Below are 14,621 nucleotides of genomic sequence, written 5' to 3' on the forward strand. Positions count from 1 at the left end.
CAATCAATCAATAAACCACACACGCACAAACAGAACATCTACTCATAAAGACCTTTAATAGAAAGACGTGACAATTCTCAATTATTAAAATGTAGCTGCCAGGATTTTGTTCAATGTTGGAAAACATGTAAAAAGCAGTCCAGAAAAATAAGGTCTGCTCCTTGCACCAAGAGTTGTGTAACAGTAGTGAAGACAGATCTGTTGGGCAAGCTGCATTTTGTGCCGGAAATGGTCAATAAGGTGCCAACATGGCTATATGGGACACTACCATGGATGGGAGGCCATTATCCACAAAAACTTGAGGGAGGGGCAGTGATGTCTTACATGTAGTAACAATCCACACAACAGGCAAATATTCCTACACAACTACCCATTAGCTTGTGGAATGGTTGATGGCAAAAAATACGATACAAAAAGTCGTAAACTCATTACCCAAGAAATAAGAAAAAAAAAGAAAAAAAATCCACAAAAATTGTTATGTATGATAAATAGGATTATTTGTCTTGACACATCACTGTCAAGAGGTTTAGGCCCTCTCTCCCCTTATCCTGCGGGCCAGCTGGATGTCTTTGGGCATGATGGTGACACGCTTGGCGTGGATGGCGCACAGATTGGTGTCCTCAAACAAACCCACCAGGTAAGCTTCGCTGGCCTCCTATTAGGAATCAAAAGCATTATATTAGCTCACAATTTCATTTAAAGAGAGAGAAAAAAAATCATTTACCTGAAGAGCTCCAATGGCAGCACTTTGAAAGCGAAGATCGGTCTTGAAGTCCTGCGCAATCTCTCTCACCAGGCGCTGGAAGGGCAGCTTGCGGATGAGCAGCTCAGTGGACTTCTGGTAACGACGGATCTCCCTCAGAGCCACAGTGCCCGGCCTGAGGATAATTCATTCAAACGACTTGTGGTGACTATCACTTTATAGATGACGTCATGCTTTAACGTCAGTTGAAACCCACCTGTAGCGATGGGGCTTCTTCACTCCTCCGGTAGAGGGCGCACTCTTTCTGGCTGCCTTGGTCGCGAGCTGCTTCCTTGGCGCCTTTCCTCCGGTGGATTTACGGGCAGTTTGCTTGGTACGGGCCATCTCGTACTAACTACAAAAAATAAAAAAAAATAAACAATGCACCATAATTAAGGGCGACTCATATGTATACACCCACGGGAAGTAGAAACGACGTGAAGCGGTTAGCTAGCAGTGTTAGCCTAGCCCACAACAAGGCGCCCATCCCCCTCCCGCCTAACAACGAGGAGGCGTCTGGTTTACCGTCGGTACACTAATAACGCATCGTGACTAAAATACCACACAAGAAGAGCCTACTCAAGTCGACAAAACTAAAATCCTACATTCGACACAACACACTATAAAATAATTCTGGATAGAAACACGTATTTATAGAAGAACCGGCTGTAGCGTGGCGCCAAACAGGGCCGCCATCAGCCTCAGTTTGTCGTCTTCGCCATTTTCGCTCTCATTTCACCCCCACTCGACATTGCGATTACATTTAAACAGCTTTAGCTTATCCGTAAATAGCCTCACATATATCGTGTTTTCATTTACAGGGCGCACATATCTTAGATCACGATCGATCTTACCAACAACACATGGTGGACGAAGGTTAAATAATAGTTTTTGTTTATGAACGCAGTATAAACGAGCCTATTGTCCTTGTAAGGACTGGCAAAACGTTCCGTGCGTCGCCCTAACGACACGATGACACAGACAGTCGACATCACGGTGAGAGAAATTAAATCATTTTCGTAAGATAAACAACAAAAAATACATATATTATTTACCTTTGTGACGTTGATGTTGTTGTGTAGCGAATGAGCTGTGTTAGCAGGTCGCAGTCACCTCGAAAAATGATCAATGCTGGTTGGAAGCTTGAGGCCAAGTATTAATAGTTAGGCGTGACGTCACCTCGCAAAACCACTTCATGCTCATTGGTACATTGTGGGACGGCCAAAGGATACAGCCAATGAGATGTGCCTAACAAAATCGATCCAGCGCGCTACATCACACTGTATTTTTTTCTTTATTTATATGTTAGTTTTATCAAAATTGACCATATCCCCTTTGTGAGAAAAATTATATTTGATTATACAGTAATCACGGGCTTATGTATCTGCTTGAACCACTGTTCTGCTTGCTTAATATCAAAGACGTGTGAGACAATTTCTTCAATCAAAACTTAACCCTCTCCTTTGATGTAATTTAATCCACTGTCGTTACCTTCTTTCATCTTAAATATGTTATTTCATCTTAAATATCGTCGTCTTTAACCGACAGTAAAATTCGGGAATGAATTTCAAAAATACAACAATCCCAACATATCTTGAACACAGCATTTGTACTACTTCCTCCAGTCTCGCGCAAACTCACATCGTTGTAGAATGCGGATTTCTATGCTAACTCGACGAGCTAGCTAGCCTCTTTTGCTAAAAACAAGCTTGTTGTTGGGACTTTCCCGAGAGTTAAAATGTCTAAAACGCACCCGCCGCCCCCGTTATCTTCAGCGGGGACGACTGCCGGGGGTCAGTCGTCGTCGTCGTCGTCGTCTTCATCATCCGTTGGGGGCTCGACATCTCCCGCTACCGTGTTGAACGTTCAGCCCGAAAAACCTCAACACTACACGTACGTAATGTTAGCATATTAGCCCATAAGCTAGCTAAATGTACACAAACTCACGTGCAATCGGGTTCGCATACTGTAAACAATCGGTTATGTAATTTTGGAAGATGGTTCCTAAATACGGTACTCTAAACTAGGTCTGCAAAACATAAACTATCGACTAACATGCTTAACATCAATTTGTAGGTAAATGACTAGAATTTAATGCAACATGAAATTGTAAGGATTTAGGCTACAGAGAGAATCGACACAGGTAGGGAATTGAGAAAAAACGGTATTGTTAGATCATGATAGCTTTCTAAACGTGAATTTCTATCTTGTTTGATTTGCTCTTTTTCAGCTATCTAAAGGAGTTCAGAACGGAGCAGTGTCCCCTGTTTGTACAACATAAATGTACACAACACCGGCCTTTTTCATGTTTCCACTGGCACTTCTTGAACCAGCGGCGCCGCAGGCCCATGCGCAAACGAGACGGGACATTCAACTACAGTCCAGATGTTTACTGTACCAAATATGACGAGGGAACCGGAACTTGTCCTGATGGAGATGAGTAAGAGGAAAAACGAGCATCTTTTGTTTAGTGGTCCATGATTAGACAAAATATTCTATCAAACATTCTAGGAATATAAACAACCTTTTTAGATTTTTTTTTATTTTTTTTTGTGACGAACTGATGCAGTTCTAATCAAATAAACTGTTTTACATAGATGCAAAAAAAAAAAAAAAAAAAAAAAAGCAAAAACCTGCTTCTATTTTACTTTTCCATTCCTAATAATTTAAAGTAATTTAATTATTTTTCCAACTATGATCATTTAATTAAAATAATTTTGAATGTGACAAGTTTGTTTTCAATCTAATGTCAGCTTAGTATTGCCTGCTTGATAAGGTGACTTCATATTTAAAAGTTTATCCTCTCTCACATTTAATTTCTCCCTTCCTTACTTCAAAGTGATGGACACAATGCAGCTTCATGAAAGCCTCTTGAAGCACTAGCTTTTAAATTTAAACCAAGAGCACAATCTAGTGGAGCAAAAAAGATATCGCAAGTGTTTCATGAAGCCTCATTTTCCTATCACTACTTCAAACTAATGTTCCTGCATTTGCATCCACATTTTGAGTGCTAATTTTTGTGCCCTCCAGATGTGCATTTTTACATCGGACAGCCGGGGACACGGAACGAAGGTATCACCTCCGCTACTATAAGACGGGTTCTTGCATTCACGAAACGGACACAAAAGGCCACTGCAGCAAAAACGGTTGCCATTGTGCCTTTGCGCACGGCTCTCACGACTTGCGCAGCCCTGTGTATGATGTGAGGTATGGAAAATTAGCTTCAAGTTTAAATAATTGTCTTTGTAAGATACTGGGGTTTATTTACATTGTATATTTTCACAGGGAGATGCAGGTTATTGAGTGTCAAGGTGGCACGGGACCCTCAGAAGGAGCTGGAGGAGATGGCCAGTCGGGTCAGGCAGCCAGTACGGCCCTCATAGAGAAGATTTTGAGTGAAGAACCACGCTGGCAAGGTACGTCTCACAGTGATGTCAGTACTAGCAGCACACATTTCTGACTCCAAAAAGCATTTTGGGGGCTTTCAACAAAGCAGTTGGCCAGTACTAGTATTTAGTTGATTTTATGGCTGGGGGGAAAAAATGACCAAATCTAGAACCAATGTTCTGTGTTTACTTTCCACTATATTATATTATTTTTGCAAATGAATGGGAATTACCAGCAAAACAACTTGTTCATATGTAACATATCATGACATTATTATTGTGGGAAATGTGTAAGAAAAATGAATAAGGGCCAGGTGAGCGTGACAGTCGTTGCTGGATTATTTATTAAAAAATAACTCCTCCTGTTTTCTGGTAGCGGAGCAGCCATTAACAGCCATGAGAGGCACTTGTTTGTGAATGAGACAAGACCCTGGTTTATATGAAAAATGATTTTCCCTCCTGTTGTGTTCGTTTCGTAACAACGATGTTCATGGGTCAATGTGACCTGCTCTAATGTTTAATCATCAAAAAGTATCACATAATAACACAAGGCAATGCAATTTAAAAATGAAAAGTTGAATTTTTTTTAAGTTCTAGCTTTTCCAAACAGGTCAATTTGACCCGCAACTTAAAATGTTTCTTATTATGTGTAGAGGCGTCCTTATCACTGTGGTTGGGTGGTTTGTTTTGGAACAACCAAGAAGACCAAAATGTAATTGGAAATCTCTGGGATGAGTTGGAACAGGCTGATTATGCACAAGATGCCCTTGCAAGCTGCGATATTTGGAGCGTATTTGCAATGAAGTATACACAAATATTGACAAATCAAAATGTATTATTTTGTTGTCAAGTCCTATGCAAAAAAATGAATGAGAATTTTTGTATTAACGCAAAACATGGTCCAGTCTCCTGTCATGTGTGTGACGTTGCAAAACAATTCTGTTGTTTTTCCGGACTTCAAGCTAAGGCAATAATTGAGGCCTCAGAAATTATAGGATATTGACTGTGTCTTTGGTTAGCTCTGTCACCATTAGGGATGTCACGATAAGGGCAATATCGTGATATTAAAACTGCCACAATATCGTCATTGTCATGTTCACAATATTTAAAAGGATCACCTCTGTTCAAGTCAGGTTGATTTCCATGTGTGCAGTTCTAGCACCCTCTAGTGGCTAGTTTATTAGTGCAATTTAATTTTCATTAGGGATGTTTTGGCCTTCTATGTACAAAAGCTATGCTAATTGTCAGATGAAGGGGAACCTAATTTGCTTGTGAAGCGATCAATGTGTGCTTGCATTACCAAGTAAGTGCCTTAATATTGTTATTAGAGATTGTAGGTGGTTTATATGCATTCCTGTTATGTACAAAAGCACAATATTGTTGTTGTTTTTTTAGTATGAACTCCTTTTTTACAATATTGTGATATTTTTTAAATATCGCCAACGCCCCCACAATATCGTGATAATTATCGTATCGTGATGTTTGGATATCGTTACATCCCTAGTCACCATATACAAGTAGTTCAGCTCTTTCATGTCCTTTCTCAGAGATAATGAGGCAAATGTGCTGTGTGTTTGTGAGTCTCCCACATGTAGAAATATACTGAATCTAAAATATATATTATCCCTATTCCTTGTTTCCTCAGATAACAACTATGTGCTATCGCACTACAAGACAGAACTGTGCAAGAAGCCGCCTCGCTTGTGTCGCCAAGGTTACGCCTGCCCGTATTACCACAACAGCAAGGACAGGCGGCGCAGCCCACATAAGTACAAATACAGGTGCGGCATAATTCATCAGCCAAAGATGACTTTTCTCAGCGTGAAATCGATGCCACTTGCTGCTCCGCCCGCAGAGCTTTGCCTTGTCCGGCCGTGAAACTGAGCGAGGAGTGGGCTGACCCGAGCAAATGTGAGTGCGCGGAGGGATGCCAGTACTGCCACACGAGAACAGAGCAACAGTTCCATCCCGAGGTGCGTCTCCGAATCCGAGCTGACCTACAGGAAATGTCCCAACGTTTGACGGCGCTGTTGATTTGTTTGCACAGATCTACAAGTCCACCAAGTGTAACGACATGCAGCAGTGTGGCAGCTGTCCCAGAGGACCATTTTGTGCTTTTGCTCATGTTGAAAGTAAGTCACCGCCACATGACACATTGGTTCCAAAAACATAGTGATTTTATTTATTTTTTTAATACACTCCAGAAGCATTCGTCTTCGAGGGGTCATTCTCCTCCCCCAGATCCCCCCTATTTCTCCATCCCCCAGATCCGACCTCTGCAGAGGAGCTTGCAGACTCGAGAGGGCACAATAAGGGGCTGGGTCAGGCCGCCGACCCCTTCTCGCCCCCAGCCGGGTCACATGTTGCCGAGCAAGGCCTGCTGGGTAGCGTGCTGGGTCTGTGTGAGGACATGAGGGGAGCGGCCGAGCCTCTGTCTCCTTGGGTGGGGGAGGGAGGGTACGGGAGGGCGCCTGGATATGAGAGGGAGGATCAGGTGAGATGAAGGAAAAAGGGGCAAAGTGGGCGGCGTGGCATGCATGAGTGGGATGATGTAAAAAATCGTCTTTTTGTGGTGCTTTCAGGCTAAGCAGAGGAGTTTTTCCTTAGAGCAGCGCAGCAGAGAAGTGACGTCAGCACAAATCAGTAAACAGGTAGAATTTCTTGCTTTGCTCACCTGTGACGTTACTTGATCATATTTCTGTACAGTGTCTTGCAAAAGTATTACCCCTGTGAACTTTTAGCCTGTTGTGTTCCTCGGTCTTCATGAATTCTTTTAACGGACATCTGAGACCGTCACAGAGCAGGTGCAGTTATACTGAGACTAGATTATACACAGGTGGACTCCATGTATCATCATCAGTCATTTAGGTCAACATTTGATCATTCAGAAATCATTAGGGAACTTGTGGAGTCAGTTGGCTGCACTTAGAGAAAAGGGGGTGTATAATTTTGCGCACCCCTTTCAGTTATTCATTTATGAAAAAACTAGGGGTGGGACAAAAAACCGATTCGACCGAACCATCGGTCGTCAAGGGGAGCTAAACGGCCTGTATCGGTAGCAGACTTGTCAACCGATACAAAATCCGCCGGGAATCCTTAGATACGTTGCTTGTAAAGCTGTGGACCGGATATCGCGTTGCTGTGAATCGGTTGCGAGTGAGGCTTTATGGTTTTCATAACAATAGCAAGAGTTCTGCACCGTGCTCTACTTGTTTTGTTTACATTTCAGTAGCATCAGTATTCAAGCTACTTCCGTGTTTACAGAGAGCTAGCAAAGTAGCGCTCAGAGACGCTTCATTCCCCGGATGTTGTAAACATAATGCAAAGACGTTACGCACCTTTTTGGGGGGGGAGGGGGGCCCGCCTACCGTCAACGCCGTGCTCGCGACACGGCACGCGCGCAGTCGCGCACAACGAGTGACAACATGCAAATGGAGACAGTTAGCAGAAGCCAGTGCCGTACATCTCGGTATTTCCCATGGCTGTCGAGTCCTCTCGGTGCACTTGTATGTCCCGGGCCAGCGTTGGTACTGCGAGCGAGCCAAAAAGAATAACTCCCGTGACGGTCCAATGCATGGATTCAAACGACACAGGTATGTCCCACAGCCAACACACCAGCTATGATAAAAGCACACTGCAAGTATCTCATTTCTCAGTTTGTGGCTCCCTGTCAATGTCTACAACTAGCATGAGCAGCAGATAGGAGAACTGAGACGTGCCCGCGATTACGTCATCAAACTCAAAATGAACGACAGCCCAAAAAACAAAACATAAACAGTGGTGATTCCGTGGTCATCATCGTGTCTCAGATAAAAAACAAAAAAGATGTCATACATTAACCAAAAATGAATGTGATGGCAAAGAAAAACAAAAATTGTTAAAAACAAAAATTGTTGATAAAAAGGGAAGGGCACTTTTGGAAATATTTTTGGATATATTAAGTGGTTAAAATGTGTTAGATAGATTTATTGTTCCATAAGGTGGCTTCATATTTCTTTTGGCTGGACGGTAGGTTTATTTCATGTCTTAAATTTATGTTTCTGAAATGTGGACATATTCTGTTTAATTGTGTTGGTGTCTTTTTAAAGGTTAAATATTTATATTTCAAATTGAATTATCAGCCTTTTGTTTTCCTGATCCTGATTTTGAATAAAAAAAAACAAAACAAAACAATTATAACTGTCAATAACGACTAATAAATATTTAAACTGATACATTTTTCAGTCATATCGCCCAGCCCTTTGTTCCGGTCCATTTAAATAATTGATTCAATATATAAAAATATAGAAGACATTGTTGTTGTTCTTTTTTAACACATTTGTAGATCCTGTAAAAATTTGTGGTGTTTTAAGATTGTTTACAAACAACAAATGTCACTATAAGTTTTGAAGATTGAAATTAATCGTATCGAATCGAAAATTGTATCGTTCCCAAACTTAATCGAACCGTTCTGTTCTGAAAGATAATCGTTTTTCAATCGAATCGCAACCTGTGTATCGAGATACATATCGAATCGGCCTCATGTCAAAGATTCCCACCCCTAGAAAAAACACATTTTAAAATTATTGTGTACATTATGCCCCATTTGGTGTTGATTTTTCATAAAAAATAAATACATTACAATTTTCTATGTTTGAAGCTTGAGATGTGGCAAAAGGTCAAAGTTAATGGGGGGCTAATACTTTCACAAGGCATTGTATTTAATTGGAAACCACGTTTTTTTTAGAGCGATACCTATACGAGTACTCAACTCTTGATTATTCATCGATATCGATACAGCACCAAGTACCGGTACCACTGGTACTTTTTAAACAAAATTTCCCCATAAAATCATTGAGAGATCATTTTAAGAAAAACATTTTTATATCCTAGTTTAGCATTTTTCCTTTTTGATTTGTAATTGCTGATCATGAAATGGCCACAAATGGGATATTGCTGTAGGCTGTCAATACCTTGAAATAAGGCTGGGTATCGTCCCAGTACCGGTGCCTGGTAGCAGTACTTGATGCCTTTTCAAGAACTAGAAATTAGAAACATAGAAAATTGCCATTAATTTGCAATTTTAACTCATTTGCTCCCAAAAACGTATAAATCCGCTCTGTTTTAAATTTTACCATGCTTCCAAAGATGAATTTATACGTTTGTTTTTATGTTTATTTATGCTAGAGTATACAAGGCTTTGATGCAGCCTCTGAACTAAAGAGAATAGTAATGTCAATGGTAGTTATTACAAAAACGGCCTGCAGGTGGCAGCAGAGTATGAGATCAACTAGGACCATGTTGCAACAAAGCTGTTTTCCCCACAGTTTTAAAGAGATTTGTGAATAATGATGAAACTTAGCTATATTCTAATGCTAATTGCTGCAAAAACGGAAACGGATAGAAATATACTTTTTTTTTTTTTTTTTTTTTTTCTGATGAAAGAAGAGACTCTAATTTTTATTTTTGGTAGGTTCCATGTTTTATAGAAATCGAACACAATATTCTGTGGGCCTTGCAAAATTAGCCAATATCCAGTAAAACAGCTGGGAGCGAAGGGGGTTGCTTCAGTGGAGTTGAATGAGTTAAGGAACTGCTATATTGGGATATGTAGTTTTTCTTAATTTTATGTATGAAAAGCACTAGAGGTATTGGTATCGTTGACTACTCAAGTTGAGTGCTCGTACTGGTATCGGTCTTGGAAAAAAAAGTCACATTAGTCCACATCTTGTTTCTTTTTCTCAAATGTGACATTGTACCTTCTTCAGGATCTGCTGGTGTTTCTGCCAGTAGGCAGCCCTTTAAGTCTGTCATCCAGCGTACCCTCCAGCCTGGCCGCAACCCCACCCAGCCCCGCCCCCCTCGGACCCCCGGGGACCAGCGTCGCATCAGGAATGAATGCCAACGCTTTGCCCTTCTACCCCACCAGCGAGACGGTGGAGTCTGTCGTTGGTAAGTCACGATGAATTGGTTTATTTTTTTTGATGTGGGGGTTTCAAATCATTGTGCTGCTCCTGATGTTGCAGAGTCGGCGTTGGATGATCTTGACCTGAATGATTTTGGTGCATCAGCATTGGAGAGTAGTTCAAGTCTGCCGCGGGTGGGAGTTAGGCTGGGTAATTGTGTAACGTCTCCAAAAATGAAAAAAAAAGACTGTTTAAAAGCAACGTGGTTATCCACAATATGTTCTTGTTGCTTTTCTAGGAGGTAACCGTCTCCAGAGTTCTGCCCCAGTCAACATCCCAGGATCCTTTAGCACACCTGCTCCTTTTAGCTCTCCTTCACCGTCTCCTCCAATCAGGCCACGCGCGTCCCCGTTCTTCTCCACTCAGCTGTCCCAACCTGGCCAACAAGAGAACCCCTTCCTGAGCACGTCCCACGGCTCTTTAGGTTTGTGGAACGTCACCTCACAATCGCACATGAGAGAGAGCGCGAATGTGACGAACACTCCCGCGTTGCTTTGTAGGTCTTAACGGTATGAGCGGTAACATCTGGGAGCACTTCCCGTCAGGCCAGGGCTCCCCCGGCACCCCCCCAGCAGCCCTGATGCCTTCAGGCTCCTGCGCGGAGACGTCCAGGCTCAAGCAGGAGTTGGAGGAGGCTCACAGGGCGCTGAAGCAGTGGGGACACAACTGGAGACACACGGCTCAGGTAGGTCGCAGGGCTTCCAAGGATGGATTTCTTGTATCAATATCAATAGCGGGATAAACTAAAACAACAAAAGCTTTTGTACAATATTAGATAGCATTTATAAATTGTTCAGTAGTGTTTAAAAATGTTAAATGCTTTGTGTTTGAAATGTTTAAAACTATTCAAAACGATAATTTTTAGAATTATCTGAATAAAAAATTATCTGAAATTATTTCGCTGTTATTTATTTCTTTCTTTTTACTTAACTCCAAGTTTTTACCATAGTTTCTTCTCAGTATCTATCGATTAAAGATGTTTGATATCCATACCCCCTTTTTTTCAAGCGTGAGTACTCAACTCTATGAATTACCGATAACACTACTGCTTTTGATACATAAAATTTCCCCCAAAAAACAAGGACAGATCATTTTAAAGAAAGACCTTTGAAGCGTTTTTCCTTAAAGTTTCATGAAATTAATGGCAAATTTCTGTTCTTCGAATTTCTGGTTGTAAAATGGCCATAAGAATATACGATATGATACTGGACTGGTATCGGTCGCCTTCAAATAAGGCTGAAAATTTAACCCGATCTCGTCTATCCCTATATAGTAGTGCTGAAAAATGTTAAATGCTTTGTGCTCTATTGTTCTGAAGTCTATATAAAATGTTCAAAATGTATTTAGCAATATTCGTGTAATTTTTTAAATTTTCTAAATTCATCAAATTTTTTCTTTTTTTTTTTTTTTTTTTTGCAATAGTATCCTTTCAGTGGCAGTATCAAAGTCAAAATATAGCATTGATAGTTTTCTGTATTATAAATTTCTGAGCAGCAGATAATTGACCTCAAACAGTAGCAACACATAAAGACAGACATTATGACACTACTTACAAGCATTCTTTATCCTCTGCAAAGAATGATTGCAGCTTACTGAGTCTCTAAGTGTAGTGCTGACTCATTTGTAGTCTGTCAAATCTTTAAAGTTGATGATCCTATCGATTATTCCACTGATAAAAAAAAATAAATATATATATATACACATATATTAGGGGTGTGAATTGCCTAGTACCTGACGATTCGATTCGTATCACGATTCACAGGTCACGATTCGATTCGATACCGATTAATCCCGATACGAATTTATAAGTCGATTGTTGCGATTTTTTTTCATTCAAATTTAGAAAATACTAATCAGTAAGCTTGTAGAGTGTAAGATTTATATGAAAATGTATTATTTATCTGAAATTTCAGTCTTATAGAGGTTGTAATCTGTTTCATGTTTGAACACCATTAAAATAAAATATTAAAGGAACACTTTACTTATTGATCCATTTTTAGCAGCAAAAAGTTGCTACTTTTTCAATAATTAATTTGGTGACGTGATTATTTTTTTATGTACATTTAATAACTTTTAAACCGATGTTAAAATGAATCGAACGCCGGCATGTTTGTTACACGTGACTAAATAACCCGGATGTTTACGTCACTAGTGTGTAAACGCTACACTATGGAAGCACTATGCAACGCAGCCGTGCATCTAGCGTCAAACCCGGAAGGATTAAACCTTATCGCTTCGATCCAACACGACAAAATAACCCTACCGAAGGAAAGTCTGCCTTGGATGTGAAAGTTGTGGCGCCAGATGGTCTTTTCGGGCACAAAATAAACTTTAACGAACGAGTGAATCAGGCGGGGGGGTGGTGCGGGAGCTGCACAGGAATGGACAATCCGCTAATGAATGTGTGCTGTCTGGAAATGAAAGAACTCGAGGATCGGTTCCTTGCGGACAATCTCAACTGCCAATATCCAACAGGTAAAGTGACACACAGCACGAGCAATGCAAAACGTGTGGAACTGACGAACTATTTCAGGAAAAAGAAAAAATAGTAAAATTAAATGTATCATCGTTACAGCGGCCAACCTCCCCTAGCTGTTTTTTTTCTTTTCTTTTTTTGCGTAGCGTCCCGATGATGTAAACGAAAGCTTGCAAGAAGGTTGTGTATTAACCGTGTTTATTTATAGACAGAATGAAGTAAGGAAATGCGAGACGCCGTTACCTAGGCTGGTTACCACAGGAAGAACAGCGGGACAGAACACAAATGTAGTACGTCGCACATGACACATGATAATGACACTAATCCACATTCTATAATTTTTTTTGTTAAAATAAGATTATGAACATGGTCAGTTTGTTTAGTATAAACAACTTACGAGCTGATAAAACATAACGTCCTCATCCCCGTACTTGACGATGTTCACACTCAAATGAATTATGAAATAAAACAGTCCGTGCAGTATAATAACGAATGCCCCCCCCTACCCCCTAAACATGCCTACCTTTCGCTTTAAATTTGCTTCGCTTCTCCGAGATCTTTCAGTGGCCGTAGTTAGACCTCGATTTGTGCCGGCTGTTGGGTGAGAGTGAAGGCTCCGTGTTGCTAGCAGTTGCGGAAGTAGCCGCCAGAGATCCTCCATCGGCTTGATTATTTCCCACGTCTGGTTCTTTAAAGATACTCGGTACTGCGTTGGGCTTTAGTATTAGGCGTGTGGCGTACCCCATCTCAAATTGTAACATATTTTCTTAGTCCTCATGCCTGAAATGTTCGCTGCGCGCACGCCTGCTTGTCCTTCGGGAGGTTGACAGCACTTAGCAAACAAACCATTGTCTACTCAAGTCGTTTTTTTTTTTGTTTGTTTTTGTTTTTTTTTAGGGGGGTCTCGCGGGTTTTTCCTTGCCGACGCCTTGCAAAATTTTGCAATACACAAAGGCATAAGTGACAGTTTGTGTCCTCCTCGTTGTTATGTCTGCGTGAACTACTGTTCGTCAAGCGAGTATACACACTTGTTACGTCACCACTCGGGGGCGTTCCAACACGGAAGTACCTCAATGTTGAAGAAAAGTTAAATAAATCAATATAAGGGTGTATTCTTCAGCTCTTATGCATTTTTCGTAGCTAAACTAACTATTTACTGCCGATCAAGCCATACATGTAAAATTAAAGGAGCCTTCCTTTAAGGCTTAATGTTCCGTTCATATAACATTCTTCCATGCTCAAGGTGTGAATCCTAACCCGAAGTCAGACGTTTTGTTGAATATTTTTCTATTAAAAATGGAAGTTTAAAAATCGATTCACACACACACAAAAAAAAAAAAAGGCAATGATGATAAGACGTTGAATCGGTAAGACTACCGAATGAACAATTCTGAGCTCTTAAAAAAAAAAAAAAAAAAAAAAAAAAAAACGTTTTTTTTTTTTATTGAATCGATTCGAGAATCGCGCGATGTAGTATCGCGATATATCGCCGAATCGATTTTTTTTTTGACACCCCTAACATATATACATACACACACACACACACATATATATATTTTCATTATTAAAAGCAGAGGTGGCAAATCCAGGTCCAGGAAGTAAAAAAACTGCCACAGTTTGGCCTTAGCACCTGATGCTAGCTAGCTAGCTCCCTCGCGGGTAAATGAGCGCCATGGGAGCTAGCTAGCTAGCTAGCACTTTATGACCTGGATTTGCCACCTCTGATTAAAATCATGTTAAAAAAATATTGTTTGACACTTTAATCATTTCAAATATCCTACCTGTGGTCTCCACCGTCTCGCAGTCGTGGGCCACGTTGAAAGCAGACGCCGAGGAGTCGCGCGCTCACGCGGGGCGCTTGGCAGCGGAGACCGAGAGAAGCAGGCAGGCTGAGGAGGAGGCTCAGAGACAATCATCTCTCCTGGAGGAGGCGCTGGAGACCCTGAGGAGCGGCGACGACCCCCATCTATCATTACACCAACTCCAGATGCTACACAGACTTCCCTTGGAATCCGTCCTCAGTCTACAGGCGCAACTCTGCAGCTGCTTACAAACTGTAGAGCAGGTAATGA

The 14,621-nt window shown here is 41.0% G+C and overlaps 2 protein-coding genes across 7 annotated transcripts in view; one reads left to right on the top strand and one right to left on the bottom strand.

The window, feature by feature from the left end:
* Window positions 1–37: 37 nt before the first annotated feature.
* LOC144004840 (histone H3.3A) lies at window positions 38–1,924 on the bottom strand. 2 transcript variants are annotated; one of them, XM_077502444.1, is made up of 4 exons: window positions 1,798–1,924; window positions 960–1,097; window positions 725–878; window positions 38–655 (listed from the first exon to the last, which is right to left on the bottom strand). In XM_077502444.1, the coding sequence occupies exons 2-4, from the start codon at window positions 1,085–1,087 to the stop codon at window positions 527–529; spliced, it is 411 nt and encodes a 136-aa protein (XP_077358570.1). In that variant the 5' UTR covers window positions 1,088–1,097; window positions 1,798–1,924; the 3' UTR covers window positions 38–526. The 2 variants fall into 2 exon arrangements, with proteins under 2 accessions (XP_077358570.1, XP_077358571.1); XM_077502445.1 differs by lacking the exon at window positions 1,798–1,924 and adding an exon at window positions 1,597–1,756.
* The window catches only part of unk (unk zinc finger), a 15,350-nt gene continuing 1,500 nt past the window's right edge, over window positions 772–14,621 (top strand). Inside the window, exons 1-14 of one of the 5 annotated variants that reach the window (XM_077502435.1) lie at window positions 772–907; window positions 2,973–3,182; window positions 3,773–3,949; window positions 4,028–4,158; window positions 5,774–5,909; window positions 5,984–6,101; window positions 6,176–6,260; window positions 6,333–6,622; window positions 6,711–6,779; window positions 9,876–10,059; window positions 10,134–10,223; window positions 10,312–10,497; window positions 10,574–10,758; window positions 14,354–14,614. In XM_077502435.1, coding sequence (XP_077358561.1) covers window positions 3,091–3,182; window positions 3,773–3,949; window positions 4,028–4,158; window positions 5,774–5,909; window positions 5,984–6,101; window positions 6,176–6,260; window positions 6,333–6,622; window positions 6,711–6,779; window positions 9,876–10,059; window positions 10,134–10,223; window positions 10,312–10,497; window positions 10,574–10,758; window positions 14,354–14,614 — 2,004 coding nt within the window. In that variant the 5' untranslated portion in view covers window positions 772–907; window positions 2,973–3,090. The other 4 variants (XM_077502436.1, XM_077502431.1, XM_077502433.1 and 1 more) reach the window with 4 other exon arrangements.

This window comes from Festucalex cinctus, chromosome 17, assembly GCF_051991245.1.
Source record: "Festucalex cinctus isolate MCC-2025b chromosome 17, RoL_Fcin_1.0, whole genome shotgun sequence".
NCBI lineage: Eukaryota > Metazoa > Chordata > Actinopteri > Syngnathiformes > Syngnathidae > Festucalex > Festucalex cinctus.

What these genes read in the sequence shown, in the direction of transcription:
- LOC144004840 (XM_077502444.1), bottom strand. Translation starts at nt 1,087, where the DNA reads ATGGCCCGTACCAAGCAAACTGCCCGTAAATCCACCGGAGGAAAGGCG. An exon ending in AAGAAGCCCCATCGCTACAG is followed by an intron (nt 879 to 959) that starts GTGGGTTTCAAC and finishes AATTATCCTCAG; the next exon opens with GCCGGGCACTGTGGCTCTGA. An exon ending in CTGCCATTGGAGCTCTTCAG is followed by an intron (nt 656 to 724) that starts GTAAATGATTTT and finishes GATTCCTAATAG; the next exon opens with GAGGCCAGCGAAGCTTACCT.